Source organism: Neomonachus schauinslandi, chromosome 7, assembly GCF_002201575.2.
Source record: "Neomonachus schauinslandi chromosome 7, ASM220157v2, whole genome shotgun sequence".
NCBI classification, from domain to species: Eukaryota; Metazoa; Chordata; class Mammalia; order Carnivora; family Phocidae; genus Neomonachus; species Neomonachus schauinslandi.
In genome coordinates, this window is record NC_058409.1 from 9,402,601 (window position 1) to 9,426,286 (window position 23,686).

The following is a 23,686-nucleotide window of genomic DNA, read 5'->3' on the forward strand; positions in this document are numbered from 1 at the left end:
TTTGTGGCTTTAAGATAACCAAATATGGGGGCACCTGGGTGGCTCAGTCGGTTGGGCGTCTGCCTTTGGCTCAGGTCATGGTCCCGGAGTCCTGGGATCGAGCCCCATGTCTGGCTCCTTGCTCAGCAGGAAGCCTGCTTCTCCCTCTCTCTGCTCCCCTGCTCCTGATCTCTCTCTATCTCAAAAACAAAAACAAAAACAAAACAAAACAAAACAAATATGGTAATGTCTGGCTATTCTGTTGTTAAAGTGTTTAAAAATACATTAATGTAAATAGCATTTAGTAATTTGCATTCATTGTTTTCTCTGTGTGTGTCTTTCTTTTTACAAAATTGAACTTATATATGTGACCTGAGTGTATGAGGGCCCTTCCGTTTTCTCATCCCGAAGGGAAATCTTTGCTGATTTTCTTTGGGAAGTCAAAGAATTCTTTCTTGTCTGGAGCACTCGGAGTTGTCTTTGTCCTTGTGAGTTGTGGATGTCTTCACCATTGCTGCTAAACCAAGGTGATTGTGAGTTGTAGTCCACCTAGACGAGCCAGTCTTCTTCCAGCCTCTTGTCACATAAAACTCTCACATTGGGATAAATTATACTTGTTCTTTCCTTGCCCATTCTGCCTTATCAGCCTTCCCCTTACCAAATCCTTTGAACTGACGTATAGATACACAAATTTTTTTTTACAGAAAGATCACACAACCCTCAGAAGGCTATTGCAGGGTAGGAGGAATGAAGGTCAGCATTCTGGCTAATAGGTGGGACGTTCTGAGACTTCAAGCGGAGGCACTTCGAGACAGGGCTTTGAGAGGAGGGGGGGTCTTTTTGGATACTCCCTGACCTGTCCGTTGTACTCTCCTTTCTCTCGTGCCCAGCCCGTATTTCTTCCACAAATATTTGTTGTTTGTGTGGCCCTGTTCTAAAGCACAGGTAATGTTGTGATGACTAAGACAGATAACATCCCTGCACTACGAGTTTTACATTCTAGTGATAGGACATAGACAATAAACAAACTGTGTATAAATTGTGACTAGCCTGAAGAAAAATGAAACAGTGATGGGGGAGAGAGACTATTAGATAAGCGCATCAAGGAAAGCCTCTTTCAGGACGTGACATTTAAGAAAAGAACCGAATGAGGTAAGGGAGTGTATGAGAACTGCTGAGGAAAGAATATTTCAGGCAGAAAATGGTGCAGGATCCCTCCAATGGGACCAAAGTAGGTGTTGAGGAATAGCAAGAAGATAAGCTGGGTGATCACAGGGCAGAGTGGTAAGAGATGAGGCTGGAGAGAAGGACAGGGCCAGCCCCTTTCTCATCTCTCTCAGTCTGATGACATCATCCCCAACATGCTCTCTGTAAGAAGAGGTATGTCGCCTCGAATCCCATGTGTAGTTTGCACAATTGAACGGTGCTTCTGGCCTCTACAGAGTAGGCACTGGTGCTTTCTTCTGCTCAGTCATTTTCTTCTCTACCCCAGTTATCGTTAGGCTCCACAGAGTGGGAGCGCTAGCCCAGCAAATGAAGGTAAAGTGACCACCCCACTTCTGTGCAGCCTCGGTACTAAGGAGACCTGTGATCAAGCTGGTTCCATTTCCTAAGTCACCTGTGGAGTCACGAAGAAAAGCCATTATTTTTCTCAGACATCTCACAACCTTAATTATAGGTGAGCACAGTTTATATGAAGCCCAGTAGACCACCTCTATTATTGTGCTGCGAAGCATTTACATCTTTCCTGCCTTGTTTGAAGCCTGGTGTAATTCAGGAATCACTGGCTGTCAGTCATTGTTCTCTTTGTTACCCAGGAGGAAAGGGCTCTTTTTCAAGGTGTCAAACCCATTGAATTGTTTTGATTTCTGTGTGCTATCTAATTAAATGGGGAAGAGTACCAGTTCATCCCACCACACATATTCTATTTCCTGTCATTAGTATGTCTTAGTGTGACAGTTCCAGGTTTTTTAAGATGGAAAAATATACATAAAATTTACCATTTTAAGCATACAGTTCTGTGGCATTATGTACATTCACATGGTTGTACCACTGACACCACTATCCACATCTGGAACATCTTCATCTTTACGAATTGAAACTTTGTACACATTAAACACTGACTCTCATTCTCCCCTTCTCCCAGCCGGTGGTTGGCTGGCAACCACTGTTCTATTTTTTGTCTCAATTTGACTACTCTAGGAATGTCATAAAAGAGGAATTAGATGGTATTTGTCCTTTTGTGACTAGCTTATTTCACTTAGTAGAACGTCTTCAAGATACACCGATGTTGTAGCATGTGTCAGAATTTCCTTACTTTTTAAGACTGGATGGTCCCTTATATGTATGTGTGCACTGCATATTGTTTACTTGGATGGCTTTAACTTTTTGGCTGTTACGAATAATCCTGCTACGAACATGGGTCGTTAGGTATACATGGGAATATAAATGTACAAGTATCTGTTTAAGTCCCTGCTTTTCCTTCTTTTTCCATCCCGCAGTGGAATTGCTGGATCCTCGGGTACTTCTGTGTTTAATTTTTTTGAGGATGTGCTGTACCATTTTCCATAGTAGCTGCACCATTTTACATTCCCAGCAGCAGTGCACAAGGGTTCTAATTTTTCCACATCCTTGCTGATACTTGTTATTTTCAGTTTTTTTATTACAGCTGTGAGGTAGTATCTCATTGTGATTTTCTTTTACATTTGTGTAATGACAGTGATGTTGAGCATCTTTTCATGTGCTTACTGATTATATATCTTTGAGGAAATGTATATTAAGTCCTTTGTCCATTTTTTACCTGGTTGTTTTGTTGTTGTTGTTGTTGAGTTGTAGGAGTTCTTCATATATCCTTGATACCAGTCCCTTATCAGATACATGATTTTCAGATATTTTCTCCCAATCCATGGGCTGCCTTTTCACCCAAGCGATGGCATCTTTTTTCAAAGGATAATGTCCTTTGATGCATGAAAGTTTTTAATTTTGGGAAGGTCCAGCTTATCTTTTTTTTTGGTGTCATATCCAGAAAATAATTTGTAACGATTGCATAATAGTTCATTGTATAATGTATCATAATTTATCTAGCTAGCCTACTACTGTGGACTTTTATTTTGAGTAAGGTGGGTTTTTTTTCGATGACGATTGAATAAGAAAATACTTACTGACAGATAATACAGACTAATAACAAAATTAATAATAACAGTTACCTTTATTATTACTACTACTTTCTACTTCCTGCTGTTGGTTGGAAGATTATGTAGCTAAGGAATTGTAGAATATTCCAGAGATTTTCTCAGGTATTTTTTGCATTTCTGCAGAATAAATTATCCCTTTGTAGGCTTTGTTTTGGAATGAACTTCTTTCTTATTACAGAATACAAAGTCCTCCAAAATTCTTCTGAGAATAGTTTCATAAGGAGACTTTTTAGGAGAAAGTTAGTTATAAAACTTGCCCTAGCTTTTTTTTTGAAGAATGACCTAGTCTTTAAAAGATACAATTCATGGGGCACCTGGGTGGGTCAGTTGTTAAGCGTCTGCCTTCGGCTCAGGTCATGATCCCGGGGTCCTGGGATCGAGCCCTGCATCCGGCTCCCTGCTCCTCGGGAAGCCCGCTTCTCCCTCTCTCACTCCCCCTGCTTGTGTTCCCTCTCTTGCTGTGTCTCTCTCTGTCAAATAAATTTAAAAAATCTTTAAAAAAATAAAATAAAAGATAAAATTCACATGCTATAAAATTCATCCATTGAAAGTGTACAGTTCAGTACAGTGTATTGTATTCACAGTTGTGCATATGACCATCACCATAATCTAAATTTAGAACATTTTCATCAAACCAGTTGAAACCTAGTACCCATTAACAGTCACTTCCCCAGGTCCCACTACCCCCTGTTCCCTGGCAACCAGTAATCTAGTTTTCTGTGTCTAGAGGTTTGTTTATTCTGGATGTCTCATATAAATGAAATCATGAAATGTGTAGTCTTTTTTTTTTTTTTAATTTTATTTATTTATTTGACAGAGAGAGACACACAGCAAGAGAGGGAACACAAGCAGGGAGAGTGGGAGAGGGAGAAGGTGATTTCCAGCCAAGCAGGGAGCCCGATGCGGGGCTTGATCCTAGGACCCTGGGATCACGACCCGAGCCGAAGGCAGATGCTTAATGACTGAGCCACCTGGGCACCCCTGAAATATGTAGTCTTTTGTGACTTGCTTTTTTCACTTAGAATGATGCTTTTAAGATTCACTGTGTTATACAGCATGTATCAGTATTGCATTCCTTTTAATGGCCAAATAATATTCAGTTGTATAGATAGACCACTTTTTATTTATCTCTTTGTTATGTGATGGATGTTTGGGTTGTTTCCACTTTTGACTACTATGAATAATGCTGTGAACATTACATTCGTATACAAATATTTGTGTGGACATTTGTTTTCTTTCTTTTTTTTAAAGATTTTATTTATTTATTTGACAGCGAGAGCAGGGAACACAAGCAGGGGGAGTGGGAGAGGGAGAAGCAGGCTTCCCACTGAGCAGGGAGCCTGATGCGGGGCTCCATCCCAGGACCCCGGGATCATGACCTGAGCCGGAGGCAGACGCTTAACAACTGAGCCACCCAGGCGCCCCTGGACATTTGTTTTCATTTCTCTTGGGCATATATCTAGGTGTGGAATTGCTACGATAACTCTAGTTGTCTGAAGAGCTGTCAGAGTGTTTTCCAAATTGTCTGTACCATTTCACGTTCTCATCAGAAGCGTATGATGGTTCCAGTTTCCCCGTATCCTCATTAACTAACTCTTGTTACTGTTCCTTTTTTGATTCTGACCATCCTGGGGGATGTCAGGTGGCATCTGTTGTGATTTTGATTTGTATTTTCCTAATGATGAATGATGTTGAGCATCTCTTCATGTGATTATTGGCTATTTGCATATCTTCCTTGAAAAAAAGTCTTTTCAAATCCTTTGCCCATTTATAAGTTGGGTTGTGTTTGTATTCCCGAGTTGTAAGAGTCCTTTATGTATTCTGGATGCAAGTGTCTTATCAGGTATATGATTTGCTTATATTTCTTTCTATTCTGGTTGTTGCCATTTTCCTGCTGATACAATTTGTAGCACAAAGATTCTTAATTTTGGTGTCCAGTTTATTTTCTTTACTCGTGCTTTTGGTGCTATATCTAAGAAAGGTTTGTGTAATCCAAGGTCATGAAGATTAATACCTGTGTTTCCTTCCAAGAGTTTTGTAGTTTTAGTTCTTACGTTTAGGTCTATGATCCATTTGGAGTTAGTTTTATATATGACCTGAGGTAGGGGTCTAACTTCATCCTTTTGCCTGTGGCTGATTTTCCCAGCACCATTTGTTGAAAAGATGACTGTTCTTTACTCATTGAGTTGTCTTGGTCTCTTACTCCAGCTACCTGCCCCCCCCTCCAATTTTACCTTGTTCTTGAGTTCTCAGACCTTTCAGCTGCCACCATGGTTCAGACTCTCTCTTTAAATATTTTAAACTCTGTCACCTTCTCAGCTATGTGTTTTTTAAATTAAAAAAAAAAAATAGGGTCTTTGCCACTTAAACTGGGAGATAGTATAGTGGGTGGTAGTTTTAGAGTGTTAATAATAGCTACCATTTATTGAGCACTTTATTGTGCTAAGTGGCTTTAATACATTTTTGTACATTGTGAGGGAAGATACCAGAGGGTTTTTCTCTAAAGAAATTTAATGAAGGATCTGGGCCAAGTACTAAAACTCTTTCCGCCGCGTTTGGGATTTAAGGTAGCCCCATTCTCATTGCTTGTTCTTTATGCACTCTGGCTAAAGTGAGGCCTACTCACAGAGCACGAGGTCTCTGTGCAGACTTCCTGCTTGGGAATCTGGCAGAAAACCCACACTCGCTGAATTTTCTTTGCTGGGACCTTTTCTTTTTCATGATTTCTAAATGTTGGGGTGTTCTCAGGCTTAGCCTTCATACCTCTCTTACTTTTAATGAAAAGTTAACTAATTGTTTCTCATATATGCACCTTGCTGTCCTGATCCCATGCTTTTGCCTAGTTTTTTTTTTTCCAGCTTTGAATGCCATCCAACTTCATATTCTCTATTCTTTGAATTTGTAAATTCTACTTACTCTGTAAGTCTCTTTCTAGACAATCTGTCTCTTCTTTGAAGATGATGATCTTGCTATTGAAAATCATTGTTCCCCTTTACCTCTTGTAGTATGTTATTTGTATAATTCTTACGTCAGGAATTAATTGCTCTCTAACTTTTATTACAATGCATCTATTTCTCTTTGGGAATATTAAAAAAGGCAAGATACAGAACACTAAATAAAAGTTTTAAATGGTTATATTCATTTTATTTCTTGTTTTAAGCTCTCAGAGAAAAGGATCTGTTTCTCTTTCATCTTGGAAATCCTTGATATTCTAGCATCTAGCAGAGACAGCGAGTGCATTTTTAGAAAAAATTCTCCGAGTGTGTGTGGGAAGGAGGGAGGAGGATTATGACATATTTACTATTTGACTAGAGGGACATTTTGGTTTTAAAGTTGCCTTTATGACATATGTATAAGAACAGGGAAGGAGGGGCACCTGGGTGGCTTCTGCCTTCGGCTCCGGTCATGATCTCAGGGTCCTGGGATTGAGCCCCACTTCAGGGTCCGTGCTGGGCGGGAGCCTGCTTCTCCCTCTCCCACTCCCCCTGCTGTGTTCCTACTCTCGCTCGCTCTCTCTGTCAAAGAAATAAAATCTTAAAAAAAAAAAAAAGAACAGGAAAGGAACATAGGAAAAGAGAAAGTTTTGTTAGTGGGTTACTGAGTCTTTAAAATTAATTTTCATTAATACATTAAGAGAAGTATTTATTCATTTATTTTTAAGAGAAGTATTTAAAACAGTAAAAGTTGTTGCCTTTATGTAACTCTAGTTGTCTTTAGACTGATGTAATCTAGGCGTTGTGACCAACTGAAATGTGTCTGTTGACTTCTGTGATGAAGCTATAGTGTTAGGAAATCAGTTCTGCTTGAAGCAAGCTCCAGGCTTCTTTATGAGAGCTATTAAATTAAATTGATTAATAAAGAAAGGGAAATTGTCTTATGTCAGCAGAGACTTGATTTGTTTAATCTTAGACTTTGGATGTTTGATTAATATTGTAAGGCATTCTTTCTGATAGTGATTTTCTTAGATGAGTATTGCTGGCATTTTAAGAAAGATGATTATGAGCGGCAGTCTTGAAGTTTATGTGAGAAATTATTTTCACTGATAAAATAATAAAACATAGTTAAGGTTTAATTTACATAATCTGTAATTTGTTTATAAACAATAACAGTGCAAAAAGGATAACTTCCCTTAAAAAAAAAAAAAACTTATAAGATCTTTACACCTGTCATTAGAATTCTAGAGCTTATTTTATAGACAATCCCAAAAATAGATGTTTTAAGTAAGTCATTGTTAATCCATGCTTATTATGTGCCACGTATTGTTTTTAAGAGCTTTATGTATTTGAACTCAGTCCTCCCAGCAACTGTACGAGGTAGATATTATGTTATTCATGCTATAAATGTTATGTTATTCAGGCACAGAGAAGGTAAGTAACTTGTTCAAAGTCACAAATTTAATAAAGAGCATATCCAGGAACAGACCCATATAGTCTGGTTTCAGGTTCCATACTCTCCTCCCTTCCTTCTTTATTTTTACTTTGTTTAACAAAGTTATACAGACACATAGCTTAAAGGATCTAACAGTTTTTCTGTAAGGCTTATTATGAAAAATAACATTCTTTCATTTCCCCCTTCCCACAGGTAAGTACTTTTAGCTGATTACTCAGTATTTATGTATCTCTAAATAATGTGCTTATTTTGCTGCCTGATTTTTTTTCAGTTGCTGGCATAATCTATTGACTTCTACTATTGAAAATGTTTTTTTAGCTCCTCACCCTCTCCCCACCCAACATCTATATCCTTCCCAGTCTTCTCACTGTTATTTCATAATATTGGTTAGAGCAGTATCTGGTGTTTTCATTAATTTCCTGTGTAAATGCTTTTCTCCCCTGAACCATGTTGTAAATTGTGCTAAGTTTTTTCTCTCCTCACGGTTTATTTTCCTTGGAAATAAACAATCGCCTTTTTCTTTGATCTAGTTTTTTATTTACTTATCACTAATTCACATCTTTGTCAGTTGTCTCAATCATGCTTCTTCCATCAGTTTCATGTTCCTGAAGAAAATCTCTTCTGGAATCTTTTGACTAGGCCCAATCTAGACCTGTTGGATGGCAGATGTCTCTGTTATCTTTGGAATATCGTTAGCCTGTTTTTATATTGGACCTCCTGTTGCTTGGTTGCGTGATTTATTACCTTACCGAGGTGGAACATGTCCTCCAGTAACTTCTTGAGAAAGGCCATAAGGAGGTAGATTATTTGAGACCTTGCTTGTCTGCAGAGTCTTACTGTAACTTCACATTGTCTGTTCTATAGAATTCTAGGTTGGAAATAACTTTCCCTCAGAATTTTGATGGCATTGCTCCATTACCTTTTAGTTTCCAGTATTGCTATCAAAAAGCTTGAAGCAATTTTGATTACTTTTTCTTTGTGTATGATCTATTTATACTGTCCAGCAAGTATGTAGACTCTTGTTTTTCTGCAATTTCTAAAGCGTCACAGACTCTTGTTCTGAGGCTGTTTTTATTAGTTGTGCTGAGTACTTGACGAGCTCTTTTATTCTGGAAATTCTTTTTCTCTCTGCTTGAAAAATTTCTCCATTTTCTCTCTTCTCATTTTGAATCTCTTTTTATTCAGCATTCCTCTTGACTTCTATTTTTCTTATTCCTTCTCTTCTGTTTTCTGTCATTTTGCCCTTTGGCTCTATTTTGTGGTTGGCTTGTTTACCAACTTTATTTTCCAGTGTTACCCCTGAGTTAAACAATTTCTCCTTAAATTTTTAATCTCCGTGAGCTCCCTTTAAAATTTCTGAATGTTGTTATTTTATAGTATGCTGTTCTTGTTTTATAGTTGCAATTTCTTTATTACTTCTCTGATACTAATGATAAATATTTTAAAATTTTCTCTGCCCTACTTGGTTTGTTTTCTCTGAGTTACTTTCACTCTGTATTTTGTCTTTATGTCAGAGCTGTCTTCAGGTGTCCAGTAATCCATGATTGCTCCTGTCTAAGGGTAGGATTCTAAAAGCTAGTTAGAAAGTCTGAATCCATGATCAGGAGTTGCCGGTATGAGCTGTACTTGAGAGTAGCAGGCTAGGCAGCTTAGCTGGTGTAAAAATGGCAATTGCTGGGGTGGGAAGATGGGTTAGCCTGGTGATGGGTACTGAGGAGGGCACATTCTGCATGGAGCACTGGGTGTTATGCACAAACAATGAATCATGGAACACTACACCTAAAACCAATGATGTAATGTATGGGGATTAACATAACAATAAAAAAATTAAAAAAAAAAGGCAATTGCTGTTAACAATCCCCCAGATCTTAGTGGCTTCACACAATAAAAGTTTATTTTTCACATCAAGTCCAATATTGGTGATCCTGATGAGCTAGAAACATCTTCGTGGGCATTTGGTGGTTCTTGAGGAAGGGATCAAAGGAACTTCTACATCTAGTTAACACGGGAGATCATGCAGGAGTTTTTATATTTTTAACAACCGGTTCACTGGGGAGGAAAGAGCTGTAATTTGTAGCATTTGCTACATGGTGTCGGTACCCCCATCCTGGCCGGTTTTCACGCTGTCAGCATGGTGTCACAGAGTGCAGAACTGGGAAGAGAGAACACAGGTGTCTTTCAGTTGTGGCAGCTCAGTTCCATCGCAACTACCAACCACATTCCACTGGCCAGAAGCTGTTTGTGTGGGTCTACGTTAATTCAAAGAAAAATGAAAAATGTTGAATTGTGTGTCTGGGGAGGAAAGGAACTACATTCTGGTGAACAAATAACAGATTCTGCCTTTGTTGGAACTCCCAGTGTCATTATCTGGGAGTTGATAATGACAACTAGAGCTAAAGTAATGACAGAGAAGTTTGTGCCAGGTTCCTGCCTAGAGGGTGAAGCAGGCCTGGCTTAGGTATTCTGGGAACTGACTGAAAAAAGGGCTAGCATCAGGTATGTGTACATTTTCCTAAATTCCCTGTTTTCAGTACAGTGTCTGTATTTGCTTTTTAAAGATTTTATTTATTTGACAGAGACAGAGCACAAGCAGGGGGAGGGGCAGAGACGGAGAGGGAGAAGCAGACTTCCCACTGAGCAGGGAGCCTGATGCGGGGCTCGATCCCAGGACCCCAGGATCATGAGCTGAGCCTGAGGCAGACACTTAACTGACTGAGCCACCCAGGAGCCCCTGTATTTTCTTTTTATTGCCTAGTGGCTTAAAACAGTACAAACTTGTTATCATACAGCTCTGTGAGTTAAAGTCTAATATGGGATTTACTGGTCTAAAATCAACATATCAACACTGCATCCCTTTCTGAAGGCTCTAGGAGAGAATCCATTTCCTTGCCTTTTCCAGCTCCCAGAGGCTGCCTGCATTCTTTGGCTCTTGGCCCTCTTCCTGCATCATCATAACCAACTGAATGGCATCTCTTAGATTATTCTCTGGTCACGTCTTCTTCTGACCACAGCCCAGGAAAGGCTCTCTGATTTTAAGGAGCCATATGATTAGCTTAGGTCCAATGAGATGATCTGGGATAATCTTCCCAACTCCATGTCATTACTTTAGTCACCCCTGTAAAGGCCTCTTTGTCATGTAAAGGGATATATTCATAGGTTCCAGGGATTAGGATGTTGTCATCTTTGGTGAGCCATTATTCTGCCTACCATAGTACCCCTTGCTCTCCAAAGACCCTCTGTTTTATCTACTCCTTGAAATATGTTTACAGACTTTTCTTGGGGATGGCAGAGGGAATTTAGTGGTCCTTCTACCTCTGAAGCAGTCCTCCTTATTTTACACTCCTCTTTTCATCTTCTCTTCCAGAAGTACCTAACAGCGCCAATTCTTGAGCCTTTGGCTGTTTTGGGATACAGATTGGGTTAGTTCTTGGGCTTCCCTGTCACCAATTTGGGGTTAAGTTTTCTGAGATTTTCTTAATACTTGACCCCTCATTCAGCCACTTACTAAATTCTCTTGCCCTGTGTTCTTTCTCATTTTCCTCATCCTCGTGGTTTATGCCCTTAAAAAAAAAAGGAAAAAGGAAAAAATTTTGATACTCTTTTAGCTGGGGTTTGAGAAGGCCACAAAAATAGATGTTTTTGTGCATTTAATCTACTGTCTTAATTAGAGTAGAGCTCATACCTTTAACTACTACACCATACTGCCTTTCCTTTATTGCCCCCCCCTTTCAGAGTGTGTCATGTAACCCTGATGTTTGAAAATATAAATTAATGTGGATCCCATCTTCTACATCCGATATTCATTTATTCAGTGTACTTATATTGGCAACTCTATGCCAGCCACTCTGTTCAGCATTTCAGATTTAAAGATTTGGAAGGGGTCGGAGTCTGATAGAATTCAGTTATCTACAAAGGAAATTTGAGCACACTGTTAGAAGTATATGTTAGGAATAGAAACAGTACCATGGAAGACCTGAGGAAAAAGGAACTAATTTTTCCTGGGAAAGTAAGAAGAGACTTGACAAACCATCATGTTTGATCTGAGTCTTAAAAGGCTGTTGCTACGACGTGGATGGAACTGGAGGGTGTTACGCTGAGTGAAATAAGTCAATCAGAGAAAGACATGTATCATATGACCTCACTGATATGAGGAATTCTTAATCTCAGGAAACAAACTGAGGGTTGCTGGAGTGGTGCGGGGTGGGAGGGATGGGGTGGCTGGGTGATGGACACTGGGGAGGGTATGTGCTCTGGTGAGTGCTGTGAATTGTGCAAGACTGTTGAATCTCAGATCTATACCTATGAAACAAATAATGCAATATATGTTAAGAAAAAAAAAAGAAGAAGATAGCAGGAGGGGAAAAATGAAGGGGGGAAATCGGAGGGGTAGACAAACCGTGAGAGACGATGGACTCTGAAAAACAAACTGAGGGTTCTAGAGGGGAGGGGGGTGGGAGGATGGGTTAGCCTGGTGGTGGGTATTGAGGAGGGCACATTCTGCATGGGGCACTGGGTGTTATGCACAATGAATCATGGAACACTACATCTAAAACTAATGATGTAATGTATGGGGATTAACATAACAAAAAAAATAAAAAAAAAGAAGATAGCAGAAGGGGAGGAATGAAGGGGGGGAATTGGAGGGGGAAACCAACCATGAGAGACGATGGACTCTGAAAAACAAACGGAGGGTTCTAGAGGGGAGGGGGTCGGGGGGATGGGTTAGCCTGGTAATGGGTATTAAAGAGGGCACGTTCTGCATGGAGCACTGGGTGTTATGCACAAACAATGAATCATGGAACACTACATCAAAAACTAATGATGTAATGTATGGTGATTAACATAACAATAAAAATTTTTTTTTAAAAAGGCTGTTGCTAGATAATGGGGTGAGAGTAGGAAAATAGGAAGGGAGTGCATAGTGAGAGGTTCAGTGCGGTTGAAGTGGATTGTGTAGGAGAGAAGAAATAGATGATGAAAGCTCAGAGGTAGGTCAGGATTCAATTTTGGAAGGTTTTGTTTATGGCCTGGTAGGGAGTTTGGATGTTACGTCAGATGGAAACCAGAGGACTTTCAGAAATGAAGTAACAAATACTGTTACTTAGGAAGTAATTCTGGTGACATAGGTGAGATGGTTTGGAGTGGAGAGACAGGTAGCAGAGTTAATATTTAGGTGGCTCTTACAGTATTCTGGGTAAGAATAAGAATCTGAGTTGAGATAGTATCTTTGAATCCAGGTTTACTGTTGTTTCTGCAGTTGAATTAACAGGGCTTGGTGACCCAATAGACATGGGAAGTCAAAGGAAAGAAATCATCAAGATTTCTGGCTTAAGAGACAGGATGAATGGTAATGCCATTAAATGAGGTTAGAAATATAGTAATAAAAATGGGTTTTGTTGAGAGGTACAAACTTCTAGTTAGAGTAAATATGTCACAGAGATGAAAAGTACAGCCTACGGAATGTAGTCAGTAACATTGTAATGATGTTGCATTGTGACGGTGACTACACTTATTGCGCTGAGTGTTGATCAATGTATGGAATTGTCAAATCACTTTTTGTACACCTGAAACTAATATAACATCGTATGTCAATTATACTTGAATTTAAAAAAGAAAGAAAAACAGATTTTAGAAGAAATGGTATGTTTTGGTCTTTCACATGTAAGTTTTAATATCACTTTATGGATTATAACTGGAAATGTCTGTAAGCTGGAAATACCTATTACCAACTCAGAAAAGAAGATAGGCTTCTCTTAAGCACTAGGGATATAGGAGAATGAAAGATTAGGGAGATAGCATGGTCAAAGCCACAAGAGGAAGTAAGGTCATCCAAGGGACATTGTTTAGCTCTAGGTGAAGACTAGAAGGAGGTGGTGGAGATAGATGATCAAGCAAACCTAAGAAAGGAAGAGGGTAGCTGTCTGATACAGTGCTTTTTCTTCCTTCCTCCCTCGTTCTTTTGAATATTTTTATGAAATATTGAATACATACAAAATAAATGTATATATTGAATATCTGTAAGATATAGGAACTAATATTTTAATTGCTTTGTGTTCACTATCCCCTTTCAAAAAAAAATTACCAGTACCCTTGAAGTCTTTCTGCACCTCTCATATTCTATCCTGTTCTCTCTGTATTTTTTTTTTTTTTTATTTGAGAGAGAGAGAATGAGAGACAGAGAGCATGAGAGGGAGGAGGGTCAGAGGGAGAAGCAGACTCCCTGCCGAGCAGGGAGCCCGATGCGGGACTCGATCCCGGGACTCCAGGATCATGACCTGAGCCGAAGGCAGTCGCTTAGCCAACTGAGCCACCCAGGCGCCCCTGTTCTCTCTGTATTTAAGAGAGACACCACCACCTTGAATTTTTAAAAATCATTCTCATTTTTGTTTTATCACATTTTTGTCCTCAAACAGTTCAGTGTTTAGTTTTACATGTTTTTGAACTTTTAAAAAGTAGAATCATAGTATTTATATTCTTCTATGACTTGATTTAAGAAAAAATTCAACATTTTTAAGATCATTAACTGGTGTTTTATATAGTTTTAGTCATTCATCTTCATTGCTCTGTGATACTCCATGCAGGAATGAAACACAGTTTATTTATACATTTTTGTATTGATGGACATTTTACATTGTAAGTTTTTTGCTGTTACAAACAGTGCTGCTCTAAGCATTCTTGTAAACATCTTTCTGAATTTCTTTAGGGTGTAACTAGGAGTTGAATGGATACCTTTGTCCTTGGGTATGTTCATGTTTGGCTTTACTAGGTAATGCTTGTGTGTTTCCAGAAGTGGTTGTACCAATTTACAGTTCTAATAGTATGAGTGCTTTGTTGCTCCATATTCTTGCCAATACTTGATATTGTTAGACGTATTTATATATCTTCACTGATAGTTAAGTATACTTAATGTTGTCATCGTAGTTTTTAACTAGTAGGGTTTTTTTCTTTTTTCTTTTTCTTTTTCTCCTGTATGAAGTTGAACATCTTTCATAGTTTATTTACCATTCTAATTTCCTTTTCTTGATGACTTCCTAAGTTCTCGTTTGCCAAGTCATTTTTATTTTGAGATGTTTATCTTTTTCTTACTGACGTCTGTTTTTTATATATACTGGATGTTATTCCTTTGCCAGTTTTTATGTACTGCAGCTATATTCTTTGTGTTTGTAGCTCTCATTTCTTTTTCTGGTGTCTTTTGATCATTAGGAATGCTTGCTTTGGTGTGATCAAATTTGCCAGTCTTTTTCTTTATGGTTAGCTTACTTTGTGTCTTATTTAAAAGTCTAGCACTATTACAAGGTCATAAAGATATTTTCCTATTATATTTTTAAAGCTTTATAGTTGGAGCATTGACTTCATTTTAAACCAGCCTGGGAGTGATTTTTTAGTATAATGTCAGAGGCCTAAGTTTATTGTAATAAAACAGAACAAAAACAACAATTTTTATTCTGGTACCATTCACGGAAATGTCCTTCCTTTCCCTACTGTTCTATAATGCCTAGTCTGTGTTTTAAATTTAATTACCTTGTATTTGTGTGGGTGTGTTTATGGTTGAATTCCATTAGTCAGTTTCCCTATTTCTGCCTCAATATCATGTTATCTTAATTACTGTGGCTTTGTAATAATTCTTACCTGCTCAGCAGGCCCTCTTACATTCTACTGGAGAGTGTCTTGTCATTCTTGTCTTCTGATTTAATATATATGTTTTGGAATCAGATTCAGGTTTTTAAGTTTCTCTTTCTATCTCTTGGGATTTTGAGTAGAATTACCTTGATCCTTTGGAACATTTTAGAGAAATTGAGTCATTCAATCTATAATCACTGCATTTTTCCATTTACTGAACTCTTCTTTAATTTTTTTCAGTAAAGTTTTGTATTTTCTCCATAGAAGTCTTGCATTTTTTGTTTCGGTTATTCCTAGGCGCTGCGTGTTTTTTGATGGTATTGTATGTGGTATCTTTTAAAAATTTTATCTTCCATCTGACAGTTGGAAAAGTTTAGAATTGCAACAGTTTTGCGTGCTGGCTCTGTCTTGTTATATCCGTTAATTTTAACACATTTGTGTAAATTGTATTAGATTTTCCACATGGAAAATCTTGAGGTCTGTGAATGACAGTTTTATTTCTTTCAAATTCTTTTATCTCTTATTTATTTTTCTTGTTTTTCTTGTACTGATGACAGCTGATATGGCACTGAATAGGAAAACCATTATCAGTTAACCTGTCTTGTTTCTGATCTTAAAAGGAAGAAATTGTTTAAACATTTTGTGAATATGTTTGCAAAAGGTGTTTTTTGGATAGTCTTAGTTAGAGAAAGTTCTTTTTTTTTTTTTTTTTAATTTGCCAAGAGTTTTTTTCTTTTTATTCAAGAATTGATGTTCAGTTTTATCAGATGCTTTTTCTGCATCTATTGAAGTGACCTAAACCTCAATCTGTTAATGTAGAGAATTACATCAATCTGTTTTCTAATAATAAATCAACCTGACATTACTAGAATAAACCCATTTAGGTCATGATGTATTAATTTTTAAAAATATTTTTGTATCTATGCTTTTTGGTGAGATTGGCCTACAGTGTTCATTTCTCATACAGTCCTTGTCTGATTTTGTGTCAATGTTAGGCTCAGAAAATGAATTGAGGATGTTAATTCTTTATCTGTGCTTTGAAAGAGTTGTGTAAGATTGGAATGATCTGTTTCTTGAATCACTGGACACGCTTGGTGTTAAAGCCATCAGGGCTTGATTTATTTTTGGTGGAGAGATTTAAATTATTCTTTATCCTCTTTATGATAATAGGATTATTAAAGTTTTTCTCTTTCTCCTTGGGACCGTTTTATTATTATTATTATTATTATTATTATTATACTTATTTATTTTTAAGGAATTTTGCCACTTCATCTTAGATTTTTAAACTTACTGGCTTATTATGTTCATCATATTAACTCTTAATCTGTTAGATTTCTGCAGCATCTGTGACTAGGTCTCCCTTTGGATTATTCATTGGTAGTGTATAGAAATACAGCAGATTTTTGAGGGTTAATTTTGTATCTTGAACTTTGGTAGACTTGTTTATTAGCTTTAACAGTTTTTTTATGGATTCTTTAGACTTTTTTGGATATATGATCAATCTGTCACAGATGTCATCTGTGAATACAAATAGTTTTACTTCTTTCCAATTTGAATGCCTGTTTGGGATTTTTAAAAAATCCTTTTATTTTTTTATTTTTTATTTTTTATTTTTTAAAGATTTTATTTATTTAATTGAGAGAGAGAATGAGAGAGAGCATGAGGGGGGAGGGTCAGAGGGAGAAGCAGACTCCCTGCCGAGCAGGGAGCCCGATGCGGGACTCGATGCAGGACTCGATCCCGGGACTCCAGGATCATGACCTGAGCCGAAGGCAGTCGCTTAACCAACTGAGCCACCCAGGCGCCCCTAAAAAATCCTCTTAATTATTGATTCTTTTACCTAACTGCTGTGTGCTTAGAGAATATAGTCTTTATGAAACCAGTACTTTGAAATTTGCTAATCATTCTCTTGATTTTCTTTATAATTTTATTTTCATTACATATATGTGTATCATTAAATAATATTTACTTTTGCATGTTTTTGAAATTTATATTAGTTGAATGATTACATGTCATTTTGATACTTGATTTTCTCCCCCTGCTATAGACTGAGTTGTGTCTCCCTGTCACCCCCAAATTCATATGTTGAAGCCCTAACCCCCAGTTTGACGGTATTTGGTGCTGGGGCTTTGGAAGATACTTAGGTGTAGGTGAAGTCCTGAGGGTGGGGCCCTCATGGTACTAGTGCCCTTGTAAGAAGAGACCGCAGACAACTTGTTCTGTTTTCTCTCCCCACCATGTGAGGACACTATGAGAAGAAACTGTCTTCAAGCCAGGAACAGAGCACTCGCCAGAAACCAACTATGCTGGCACTTTGTTTTTTATTTAAAATTTTTTTTTTTAATGCTGGCACTTTGATCTTGAATCTCTAGATTCCAGAATCTTGAAAACAAATTTCTGTTAGTTAAGCCACCTAGTCTGTGGTATTTTGTTATGGTAGCCCGAGCTAAGATACCTTCTTTTTTTCATATTAAGTTTTTGAGACTTCTAAAAAAAAAGTTTTTGCGACTCTTTCATATTTATGGATGTAATTTACTTTAATTTTTATTTGTTATAGGATTCCATTCTGTGAATATGCCATAATTTATCAATTCTGTGATTGGTGGACCTTTGGGCAAGTTTAGCTTTTTTTGTTGTTACAATGCCTTGAGGTACATTCTTCTACACGTCTCTTGGTACACAGTTTATTATGTATATGTAATTGCCAATATTCTGTTGTTTTTAATCTTCAAAAACAGTGGTTTTATATGGCTTAGTATAGTATCTAGGAATGGAGATGCTGGATTATAGAACTGTTTCCTCGAGTGATGATACCATTTACCCTCCCACTTGGTGGGATGAGTTTCTTTGGCTCCACATCTTTGTCCACATGTGATATTGTCAGACTTTTACACTTTGCTAATGTGATGCATGTGGAGTTATTTCACTGTTCCTGTTACTTGAATTGGTAGTTCACCAGCGAGGTTTAACATCTTTTCATTTTTTTAGGAGGGGAGGGACAGCTGGAGAGGGAGAGAGAGAATCTGAAGCAGGCTCCATGCTCAGCACGGAGCCTGAGGTGGGGCTTGATCTCACGACCCTGAGATCATGACCTGAGCTGAAACCAAGAGTCAGACACTTAACTGACTGAGCCACCCAGGCCCCCCATGTGTTTCATTTGTTTATGGACCATCATATTTCCTTTCCTGTGAAATTCCTATTTGTGATTGTGCCCAGTTTTCTATTGCAGTGTTTGAGAAGCTGATTCTTTTTTACTGGGATGTGAACTGCTTGGTGAATTTGATACTTATTGAGCAAACTTTTGGTTTTAGGCTATGCTTGTATGGCTAATATGGATGGACTCATCTCAGTTTGTGTTTAAACTTAATTGGAAGCTCTAAACTTCGGTATTTTCCTTCCAATAAAATATGGATTAGCTACATGAATCATTTATAACTTTACCTCTCTGTTTCAGTTTACTCATGTGTAAAACGATGGCCTTTGACTAGGTAATATCTAGTGTCCCTTTCACTAGTGTCTTTAATTCATCTGTCTAGTATTTTTCTTCTTGGTTTTTGAAATTTAGAAATGTTAGTTTTATTGTAGTAGCAAACTATAAAATGCTGGTCTTGTTTTGTTTTTGTTTTTTGTTTTTACATCGAAAAATGATGGGTTTTGTTTCTGTGAGATGTGATATGTTAGCTCTCCAAGGACCTCTCTCATTGATGAATTTCCCTGACAGATATTACTGCCTTTTACTTTTAAAATTCTTAAAATGCTGTTAAACCTAGAAATTTAATCCTAACATATATAAATTATTCTTTCTCAGAGTGAAGATACACAACAGCAAATCATCAGGGAGACATTCCATTTGGTATCTAAGAGAGATGAAAATGTTTGTAATTTCCTAGAAGGAGGATTGTAAGTAAAGCATTTCATGGACATTCTAATCTTTGACTATGTGATTAAAACATATACTGTTTAATTGGTTATGGTAAAAATTTCCTAATTTTGATGAATTAGATTAGGAGATTAATTATCACATATGTTAGCTATAAATCTAAACTTAAAGAATTTTTTTTAAGATACGCAGTCTTTTTTTTTTCTTAAAAAATGTTACAGAAGCATTTTATGTAAAGGTTGTATATTCATGTGGCAAAAATTCAAACATTTCAGAGACGTGTAAAATTAATTATAAACTAAGTCTCCCTCTCCTGACTTTAGTCTTTCTCACTTTCTTGCGTATCCTTCTAGAAAATTAATTTTTCATTGACTAACATATAAAAGTATAACCTTAAAAAATTTTGCTTACGGGATCACACTAGGTATGCTGGTCTGCATGTTGCTAATTTTCACTTAATATTTTTAAAAGTTTTGCGTATAAACACATTTAGAGCTACCTCATTCTTTTTAATGACTAGAGAGTATTCCTTGGGCTGAATGGACCTGTTCATAAAAATTTATATTACATTCTTTATTTTATTATTATAAATGAGACTGAAATCTGCTTTTCAAATAAATATCTGTGTGCATGTATATATATTTATATATAGGAATATCTGTATATAGGTAGTATTCAGCTAATAGAGTTTCTATTTTTAAAATGAATAAATATAAATTAGTTATAATTAGCTTGCTAACTATTTTAAATAAATACTTTTAAATTAGTGGGTTCCATGAAAACATTTTGCTCTCAAATAGTTTTGTTAATGTTTTTGCTTGTGTTTATGTAATCAATTTCTTAATAAGATATTTCTTCATTGACAAGTCAAAAACTAAACTTTGGCTGAGCCCCGTTATAAAAAATCACATATGAAGCAGAGAGACCTATACTTTTCTGTATTTTAATGTGTATGATGTGTATTATGAAAAATAGTTTGGATAATAGAAAATTCATTCTTACTTGACCATAAATTACTGTTTATCACGTAGAAAGTTTACATGCATTTCTTAAAGGGCTGTATCATGCTGCAGTTCAATTTGCAAATACGCACTTACAATTTATAAATTTTGCTATTAACTCCAGAACTCCCAATTTAAGAGTTGAGACAGATGTACCTGCTTTGTGTTTTGTATTTTAATTGTACTTTATTTCTGTCACACTTCTGCAGGAGTTGAGTTGTTTTGCCATTACCACTTTTCTTCATCTTAGCATTTTAACCTCTCGTAGGGAACTTGTCACCGAGCACAGTGCATCATATGTGGTGGTCATGCAAGAACCTGGCTCTTCTAAGCAGGGCATTGTGTGAACTAGAAATTAGGGCTTAAATTTGTGATCATTCTTTTCCAGGCTTACAAAAAGTAGAAGGCAAACATTGCATCAGAGATGAGGCTACACATCTGATTCAGTCCTAGTTTTATGACTAACAAGCTGTGTTTTTTGGTCAGGTCACTTCTTGTACCTCAGTTTTCCCCCTTGTAATATGAAATATTTAAAGTAAGAGGAGTTCTAAAATTCTGTGGTTTTATATGGTATATTGCGTTCCATACAAGAGTTTGAATCAGTATTTATCAGTATTGCACTATAGTTTGAAGATAAAATTACATTTTAAAAGGCAAAGTATGTACTTGTCATGTTATGTATTAAATCTTTGCTTTCTTTTAATGGCATTGATAGTCATTTTGAAACTAATAGTTTTCAATAGTTTGGTCTTCTTTTACAGTAGAGCCGAACAAAAGTTTAAGATAATCACTAAATTGCTGATTCAGGATGAACTGAATCCTGCTGTTAGTGCTCTTTTTTGTGGCTTTCCAGGAACAATTGGAATCATAGTCTATAAAAATCATCTCAAAGATTCTTTAAATTACACATACATATTTTTAATTGAATATCTTTTCTAGAAATATGTCTAACATAGTAGTAATTTTTAATTCTTGTCAAAAATCATTTCCACTTTTGCTATAAGAAGACATGAAAGAAGTGGGTACTTACAGAAGTTGTTTGTCTGAACCTGTAAATTCAGTGTTTTACAGAGTTAAGAAATAGGTGCTATTTTCCTGTCTTGTTTGAGTCTTCACTTAACTTTGATGATATTTGGCCTCGATTCTTATTTTATATTAGTGTTAAAAGTCTTTTGAGAAGGTAAACTAATTATTGTAAATGTAACCGTGAAATAGCTAAACTAGAAAAATATAAGATGTTTGGAATGAGTACTAAATTATTTTTAAAATGCTGGCATTCCAGTCAGTGTAAATAAAAATATTTGATGAAAGAATTGAGTATTTCTTATCTCAGTTTTTTGCATTTATATTTCAAAATAAAATGTATTTTTGGAGATTTTGATGGTAAATTTCTCTAAAACTTAAGAAATGTCATTCTTTTTTTTTTTTTTCCCTCCCTAGTTGGTAGTCAGTCTTAAGCTGTATAACTTACTGTGACTTACGGAGTTAAATCTAATAAGCACTTAAAAATGCCCTGTGACCTGGTTCCTGCCTACTTCTGTTTGTTTACTGATCTTTTCTTGTCCACGCACCCTCTTTCTCTTCCTTGGACATACATATTTTGTTCCTGATGACCTGGCCTTTTTATTAGCTGGCACCTTTGCCTGAAATGCTCTTCTCTCAATTTTTTCTTAGGCTAACTCCTTATCATTAGCTCTCAGCCTAAATGTCACTCTCAAGAACCCATCTTAGGTAGCAAATCCATCAGTACAGCAGCATCCTTTTTTCAATCTCTATGTAGTGCCTTCTACCCTGATCATTCTTATTTATTTGTTTACTGTTCCTTACCCACTATCAGTACCTGGCAAATGGTAGGTACTCAGTAGATAGTTTAATGAATTAATGAACTAAAATGAAGCACCAGCTTCTTTTATTTGTTATCTCTGAAGAAAACAGCCCTGTTAATTCACTAAGTCTCTAACTTCACTTGAATGCTATACCTTTATTTATTTATTTTTTTAAAAAGATTTATTTATTTGAGAGAGAGTGAGAGAGAGAGAGAAAGCACGAGAGGGGGAAGGGTCAGAGGGAGAAGCAGACTCCCCGCTGATCAGGGAGCCCAATGGAGGGCTCGATCCCAGGACCCCGGGATCATGACCTGAGCCGAAGGCGCTTAACTGACTGAGCCACCCAGGCGCCTGAATGCTACACCTTTAAATGCTATGCCCAAACATCTTAGGAAAGGTTTTAAACAAATTGTCAGTTTGCTTGAGGTAACGAAAATGTGTTTCATTTTACTGCTGTAACGTTCTGATTTTTGTTCTGTCATTTAGGTTAATTGGAGGATCTGACAACAAACTGATTTATAGACATTATGCAACATTATATTTTGTCTTCTGTGTGGATTCTTCAGAAAGTGAACTTGGCATTTTAGATCTAATTCAAGTAAGTTAACACTGTCTTAATAACAGTTGTGGCTTTATATATTTTAAAACTTGTATGTTCTAAATTTTCTAAAATGATGTTCTGTTTGGTAAGAAATAAATTGTTCCATAGTAGATATTGGATGAGTCGAACAGGGTCAAGGGAGACACTAAACACATTGGCAAATTTAATCTGATTAAGATTAATCACAGCTAATTTCATCATGCCTTTTTTTCCTGTTCATGTAAGTCATGTAAAAAGTCCAGGATTCATGGATCTCTTACCATGTGCATCCAAATCTGATCCCCAAACCCACCCCTCCCTGCCTCCCAAAAATCTTTCATAATGTCCCTAGAACTCAAGATCAATCATAAGCAAATTCCTCTTTGTTAATATTGCCTTTACTTTTTTGCTTTAAATTGAGTCGGGCTTCCCTACTGACACTACCTATAACCATCTCAAGTAGTAGCAGTTTTCCTGCTTTCTTCATAATTGCTGAGCCTTGAGGTGTTCGCTTCTCATTGCTTTTTCCAGACCATTCTCTCTTTTAAAGTGCTTCCAAACTTTATTTCTTATTTTTAAACTGTACCACCTTCTACCCACCCTGTTTGAGTAATCTCTCATCCCCACCTCCTATTCATTGGGGATTTTATCAAGAACTTTCAAAGGTCTGAGATTTACCCTCCTTGCAAGCTACTTGCACATTAACTACCACAGTGTCATGGTTGCTGGCAGAAGACAGGAGACTTCTGGGTTGGAATCAAAGGACTTATTCCGAATAGCACAAGCAGTAGACACAGTAACAGCATTTGCTTACTACACTGGTTCCCCAAGTCCCAATTTCCACAGTCACCGAAGGGTGACTTGAAGAGGGCCAGGTGATACCTGTACCCACAGTGGATTGAGTTATAGGAGAGGAACTGGAATCTTTTATATTGGACACGAATCATGTCTGCCCATGTCCTGGAGGAAGAGCATATCTTCCATGGGTGTAGATAAACCTACCGTTTGCTTTGCAGAGAGATACTCTATTTTTCAGGGCTGTTTGCTTATACAAGCTTGCTTGCAAAGACAGTCTGCAGTGATGACAGCCTGCACCTCTGCTCACGTGATGTGCGTAACTGGCAGACTCATGGGGAACTGGCTCCTAACAGATTATAGTCTTAGTTCACTGGCACTCACTCCATACTACTCGTGTTCTAATTCTTGGTGATTTCAAT

At 37.1% G+C, this 23,686-nt stretch overlaps 1 protein-coding gene across 8 annotated transcripts in view; it reads left to right on the top strand.

The window, feature by feature from the left end:
- The window catches only part of AP3S1 (adaptor related protein complex 3 subunit sigma 1), a 72,546-nt gene that overhangs the window by 5,849 nt on the left and 43,011 nt on the right, over nt 1-23,686 (top strand). For 7 of the 8 annotated variants that reach the window (XM_044917094.1, XM_021702149.2, XM_044917097.1 and 4 more), the window contains exons 2-3: nt 18,991-19,082; nt 22,376-22,487. The exons of the other annotated variant lie outside the window; for it this stretch is intronic. In XM_044917094.1, coding sequence (XP_044773029.1) covers nt 18,991-19,082; nt 22,376-22,487 — 204 coding nt within the window. The remainder of the gene's footprint in view (nt 1-18,990; nt 19,083-22,375; nt 22,488-23,686) is intronic. 8 annotated transcript variants of the gene reach the window in all.